General features: G+C 55.6%; 1 protein-coding gene across 1 annotated transcript; it reads right to left on the bottom strand.

Moving 5' to 3' along the window:
- Window positions 1–2,739: 2,739 nt before the first annotated feature.
- Fzd8 (frizzled class receptor 8) lies at window positions 2,740–6,424 on the bottom strand. The gene is given in 2 exon segments (XM_045149637.1): window positions 2,740–4,647; window positions 4,649–6,424. Coding segments are annotated over 2 exon segments (2,061 nt in total). The 5' UTR covers window positions 5,750–6,424; the 3' UTR covers window positions 2,740–3,687.
- Window positions 6,425–6,965: the final 541 nt, after the last annotated feature.

The following is a 6,965-nucleotide window of genomic DNA, read 5'->3' as shown; positions in this document are numbered from 1 at the left end:
AGTTTTAAATGGCTTGAATGAACTCCTGGATCCTCCAGCGCTGGAACTTTATTGTACCACAAGAGGGCAGTATAGTACCAAATGTGGGAGGCCACCTTGGAGCCTCTGAAGAATGTTTGCGGGACACCGTAGTGATTGTGCTCTGCAACAGAGTCTCTGTGATTTACTTCTTTCAAAACCTCCTGAAGTCCTCCCCTCGGACTTTGAAATACCGCAGACTCTTATGACACAGCTGGTGAAGGTTAAGAAGCTATAACGTGACACTGATCCATAAGCTTCCTTATAAACTTTCCCACCTTCTGTTTATGGGACTTTCAAGTTGCATTTATTATTAAGCAAAAGGAAAGTGTTCCACATAGCTGCTCCTGCAGGCTACTTCCATTAACTTTGGCTTCCTGGTGGTTGTAAAGGCATTACATTTTATTTACCTTGGCCTGGCTACAGAGCAACCCCACCCCCACCCCCATTTGACACTTGTTTCATCTAGTGACTGAGGAAGGCCTCAAGCACAAAGGTGGGTCCTGGCCATGATTGTGTCCATTGGCTAATGCTAAGGAGCCCACACACCCTTTTCTCCTTTTCCAACTTTGGGTTTTGGATCCCACATTGGTATCACTTGGGCGGAGGCAACTTTTGAGCCACATTGTAGCATCCAAAGCAAACAACCCGTAGCACTTATGGTTAAAAACGGCAAGTATTAACCACTGCTGTCAATTAGTCTCTGAAGCTAGTTCCAAACCCCCACCTCTAGTGATTATAGTTCACACTTTCCACTGGAAGGCAGCAGGTGGAAATCGGCTTCGGCTTGCCCCATAACCTTGCTGAGCTTGAGCCTTACCGTCCTCGTGTAAGTTACCAAATATGGCATTTGACAAGGATGTGCTGAAGACTTGATAAGGTCAAAAGCTTCCAAGGTGACCATTCCCCACTGTGGTCCTGAGTTGGAAACTGACAGAAGGATGTCACTATACCCAATATGCTAACTAGTAACTTAACGCTTTTCCATAATACACATATGATAAATGCTTGCTCTCGAAACTCAACCTCCTTACTGCATATGTAGAGTTCATGACTAGTTTATGAACACCACAGCACAGAAGTCAACGTATGGATTAGAAGGAAGCACTTAGGGTACCTATTACAAAACAGTAATTCTTTAAATAAAGTTGCCTGCAAGGTGCCTGCCTTTCAAAGGTAAAGTGGGCACGACGGCTAAATTAAGTATTCCTATTGCATACATAATTTTAAAAGTCCAAGAGACGCGAAGGATGGGCATGGAAAGGAACTGCAAAATGTCACTATGCAGACTTTCAAAAAAAAAAACCCCACTTGCATGAAAAAGAACTGTAAAAGAAGTAGTTTTCATCTTAGTAATTCAAAATTTTCCTGTTAGGAAAAGCATAGAGAACAGGCATATGAGGGGATACACACAGTTTCCTCCAGCCTACAAGGACGGCCACCCTGTCATTAGCAGGTTAGCTGCCTGTCTCTTATCTTGATTGACAGGTTAATAAGGGACCTGGGGCTATCTTTTTAGTATGAATATACAACCTTACCAATTACTTTTAAATTATTGTTAATCTGCCAGAAAATAACAAGCATAAGGAATAAAAATATCTGAAGAACCTTTTCGTTCTGGAGTTTAAAAAGGTCCAGTTCAGAAAACTTGGCAGAATTTAGTCAATAGAATTTAGGCACCAAGGATTTTTTTTTTTTAAGAAAAACTTGTAGTTTATAATAGTTCATTGGTTCAATTAGGAGCGAAAAAGAAGGGAGTTTTGTAATGCAATTGTCCAGCAAAGGAAACCGCTTTAAATTGGGGGATTATGTGCACAGACCACCTGTGGGGCATTCAGAGCTTTTCTATAATGCTCAGCCCGGCCTAGCTGCCTGCGGGCTGGCTAACAAAGCCAGAGAAAGCTGTTGAAAAGGCTGAGCGCACTTGCGCCTCTGGTCTTCACTAACTGTTACAAGTCTTCCTCTCCCTCCCTCCCTCTCCTTTTTAAAGTAAAAGTCCCACATCCCTTTAATGGAATAGCGTTAAGGCTCCACGGTGGCCAATTGGTCTGCATGGAGAGAAGCTGGGCAGCAGGGAAAGAAACTTCAGACTACACAGCGCATTTGGAGAGGAGAAAAGATCAAAGTTTTCCCAACTCAAAAGACCAAGTTCCCTACAGATTAACCCTATTCATTTAGCTCCTCTTAAAGGAATGATGTGCTGAGCCACTGGGCAGACAGGTAAAAAGTTCAACAATTGCCAGAGCATTCTTCGGCTAATTCAACAGCCTTCTGTTCAAATAAATTAGCTTAAGTCTTGACAGAGGAACAATAGCTTTTTCTCTGGGGAAAAGAAGCACATTTGGTAGACACAAGCACGGAAAGTTATTAAGATGTTAACCCGTTAGTTTAATCCACTAACGAGCACCTGCCCGCTACCCCATTGTTAAGTGACTTATGGTGAAGGGGGGGTTTGTAGCTTCAGATATTAGCCTCCACCCTTGTGAGTGTGCTCAGGCCCGGGAAAGACTAGGTGCTTTCAAAACCAGACACAAGATGTGCATGTCGTTTTTCTTTTCACCTTTCGCAATATTACAAGAGCTAAATGAACAGGCTTGAGCAGAGTGACTGCCTGGGTGACGGTTCCATCCACACACAGGGAGGCGAACTGTCATCCAGGGGTCAGAAGGGATCACCATGACAACAGCAGCTCTGCCCAAGGTGCAAACACGCGAGTTTGAGTTCGGTTCAACAATGACATTTACTTTGCTAATAGTTTAAGAGCTAGAGGTTAACAGGTAGTTTCTCCATGCCTAAAATTAGTGTACAGAATGGTAAACCAGATAATGTCCATTTTTTGTCTCATATGTCCTTAGCAAGCACTGCAAAAGGGAGGGGGTGGACTTCTAAGGCGGGGAACAGGGCAGTGTTGAAATCATTTATCAAAAGTCATTTTATTGACAAAATAGAATACTTATATTTGTTCTTACAGGGGTAGCCTCTAAACTTTTTACAAAAAATGTACACACTGTATACCTTTGGATATATACATATTTTACACTTTCTTTTTACAATTTAACAAATAATTATATAAATACATCCTCTAATGTAAGAAACCCGTATTTACTTGGGGTGTATAATTAAGACATTTCTTGTTTATTTAAGGCATCTGCCTGGTCATTAAGAATACCCAAACCGTGCAATCCCACAAGGTCGCTGCCATCCCTTCTCCAGGGTAGGTCAGGAGTGAGAGCTCACGTAGGCGAGTCGAGGGGAGGGAAAGACACCCATCGTGGGTGCCGTCTGTCCATCTGGCCTCAAGCCTCAGCCAGTGAAACCAGCGAGGGCTCCAACCCTTGGATTCTGGAAACTGCAGAGTCCACCTACGCCAACTACCAAGGGTGCCTGAAGGGGGCGCTCCTCCAGAGCCGTGGGGGTGGGGGCTGGGTCTGGGAGGCTTCAATGCCAGGTACTTTGTTCTAAGCGAGTCATTTAAGTCCCGGCTAATGGATACCATTAAGAGTTCATTATCATGCTAATAGCAATCAACACTGTGAAGGGGTGGGAACCCCTGGCCGTCAAGTGTCCCTTCGTCGCCTTGGGTCTCTCCCACCTCAACCATCCCCCCCCTTCCTCCCCGCCCTTCACCACCACCTCTCCGCCCCTTCTGGGCTCCCGCTTCCCTTTCGCTCAGACCTGGGACAATGGCATCTGCTTTGGATAGGACATGGAGCTTGCCGTGGCCGATCGCCACGTCAGGCCGGTGCTAACGTCGCTGTAGAGGGAGCCCCCGCCACCCGGACCCCCGCCGGGTCCCACACCACGACCCCCGGGTCCCGCGCCGCCGCCCGCGCCCGTCGCCGCTCCTTTGCTGGCCCAGCAGCAGCGCGTGCACAGGGCGCGCCAGGACTCCAGCGTCTTTCCCGACCAGATCCACACGCCCGACGTGATGCCCACCACAAGGCACATGAAGTACTTGAGCATGAACACCGCGTAGTCGGGCCTGCGCGCCTGGTCGGGCTGCAGGTCCCGCAGGCACGGGCAGTTGTGCGTGGCCTCCCAGCGCGGGCGGTTGTGCTGCTCGTAGAAGAGGCAGGCGACCACGACGGCGGCGGGCACCGTGTAGAGGACGGTGAAGAGGCCCAGGCGGATCATGAGCTTCTCCAGCTTGTGCGTCTTCGTGGGGCCTCCCTGCTGCTTGATGACCGAGCGGATGCGGAACAGCGATACGAAGCCGGCCAGGAGAAACATGGTACCGATGAAGAGGTAGATGACCAGCGGTGCCAACACGAAGCCGCGCAGGTTGTCGAGGCTCTGATTGCCCACGTAGCAGATGCCAGCCACCGGGTCGCCGTCCACCGAGCTGAGCGCCAACACGGCGATGGACTTGACGCTGGGCACGAGCCACGCGGCCAGGTGGAAGTACTGCGAGTAGCCGGCGATGGCTTCGTTGCCCCACTTCATGCCCGCCGCTAGGAACCACGTGAGCGACAGGATCACCCACCAGATGGAGCTGGCCATGCCGAAGAAGTAGACGAGCAGGAAGACCAGCGTGCACAGAGCCGGGCCCGTGGTCTCGTAGCGCACGTGCTGCTCCACAGCACCCAGGTCCTCGTACTCGCCGCGCGCGCCCGGGCCGCTCGCCCCCCGCGCCCGCCGCGCTCGCGCCCGCTGCCGCCGCCGCCGCCGCGCCGCCCGCGCCCCCCGCGCCTCCCGGGCCCGGCGCGCCGCCGCTGCAGGCCACCTTCTCGTGCCCGGCCACCAGGCGCACCAGGTAGCCGACCGACACGAACAGGTAACAGGCCGAGAGGAAGATGATGGGCCGCTCCGGGTATTTGAAGCGCTCCATGTCGATGAGGAAGGTGGACACGGTGGCGAAGGTGGACACGAAGCACAGCACGGACCACAGGCCGATCCAGAAGACGGTGAAGGCGCGCTCGTCCTGGCTGAAGAAGGGGTTGTAGCAGGGCAGCGCGCAGTTCACGATCTGGCCCGTCTTGACGCGGTTGTAGAGCGGGTGCCGCTCGCTGGACACACTCACCATGGGCGCGCGACACTGGCACCCGGGCTCGCAGGGCGCCGCGCCGCCGCCAGGGGACCTCGCCTTCCCGCCGCGCGCTGGGGACGCCGCCGCCGCCGCCGCCGCCGCGTCTCCTCCGCCCCGGCCGCTGCCGCGGTAAGGGAGCCGGGCCCAAGGCGGGCGGCCGTAACCGCTGCCCCACGGAGGCTGCTCGCCGGGCAGCGGCAGCGGCAGGCGGCGCGGCGCATTGGGCGAGACCGTGGGGAGGTCCGTGCGGTTGTAGTCCATGCACAGCATGTCCGGGTTGCCTTGCTCCGGCAGCCGGTCGCAGCGCATGCGGTCGGGCCAGGCGAAGCCGTACTGTCGCATGAGCGGCGAGCAGCCGGCCTTGGCGCGCTCGCACACCGAGCGGCAGGGTGGCAGGGGCTTCTTGTAGTCTTCCAGGCAGATGGGCGTGTATATGCTACAGAGAAAGAACTTGAGGTCCGGGGAACACTGGATCTCCACCAGGGGCCAGAACTGGTGCACCTCCAGGCCTGCCTCGTCCTGCGTGTCGTGGTTGAACTGGTTGGGCATGTAGGTGTGGTTGTAACCAATGCCCTTGCACAGCGGCACGGTGATCAGTTGGCAAGTCAACTCCTTGGCCGAGGCAGCCGCGGCGCCGCTCGAGCGCTGCAACAGCGCCAAGGCGGCCAACAGCGAGGTCACTTCCAACAGGTAACCCCACTCCATGCTGCGCGCCTCGGCCCCGCGCCCTCCTCTCCAGGCGGCGTGCTGAAGGGCGCCCCCCAAGGGGGACCCAGCAAGGAACCTGGGGTAGGGTAGGGCGGTCGATCTGCGGGTCTCTTCCTGCCTCTCCCCTCGGAGTGCTGGTAGGGAATCCGCCAACAACCTACACCCCTTCACGAGTCTGCTGCAGCGCTGTCTGAAGCCTGGGCAGTCGTTCCCCTCTGCTCCGCGCCGCTCCCAGGACGCGGAGAGTGACCGCAGGCGCGCACGCCACAGTCCCACAGGACCTGCCCCGCGCCTTCCGAGACGCACTGGCCCTCTCGGAGCAGACTGGAGGGTCCTGGGCTGGTGCGCGTCCCCTCCCGCCGGGCCGGCCACTTCTCCTAGTGGCGCCCACGGGCGAGGGTGCAGAGGGCGGCGCGCCGCAAGTTTCCTCTCTGGCCGCGGTGCGCAGTTAAGATGGCTGGGCCCCGCCGGGCCGATCAGTTCTCGCCGTCCTTCTTCCGTCCCCAGGGGTTCATGGCCGTCCCAGGCCGCGTCACCACAGCCTGAAGTCCTTGGGTTCACCGCTGCCCAGGCCGCTGCCCTCTCTTTCCCGTGCCTGTCCGTCAGTTCTGTCGCCCGCGTGGACAGACGGACTAGCCGCCGGCAAACGTCGGGCGGGGTGCAGGATGTCCCTAATCGCTAGACAAACGAGCAGATCCACAGCAAAAGGCGCAACGGACACCTGAGCGGCGCGACCCGAGCAAGCCACCGCCGCCGCCGCCTCCTCGGCAGGAGCTGCGCCCTTCGTCCAACTTCCCGGCTCCAGCCCGCTAGCGCGGCGCGGTCAGCTCATGAATATTTATACGGCCTGGACTTGGTCTCCGCCTCACTTTGGGCGCACCAATCACGAGGGCAGGGGGCGGAGCTTACGCGCTCCCAAGGCTCAACCTTCCTTAAGGAAGTCTGCACGGTCCCGACTCCATGCGCGCTCTGGGCGCTTGGAGAGTTTGGTAACCTTGAGATTGACCGCGAGGAGTGGGCATTTGCCCAGAATCCCCGCCGAGCGCAGTGTCTGAGAACTTGGTCCCATTTCCTAGAGTGTACTCTTGGGGACTGGGACCGGGTTGGTCGTGAACGAGCCTCCCCGGCCCGATTGGAGCAGTCAAGCCATTGCGCGGGCGGAAGTTGAGCTAGCAGCCAGCTCGGGGGCCGATCGAGACCTGGCACACTGCGG

This window comes from Jaculus jaculus, chromosome 5, assembly GCF_020740685.1.
Source record: "Jaculus jaculus isolate mJacJac1 chromosome 5, mJacJac1.mat.Y.cur, whole genome shotgun sequence".
Classification (NCBI taxonomy): Eukaryota; Metazoa; Chordata; class Mammalia; order Rodentia; family Dipodidae; genus Jaculus; species Jaculus jaculus.
The sequence above is the reverse complement of the archived record's forward strand: the minus strand, read 5'-3'. Positions and strand labels throughout refer to the sequence as shown.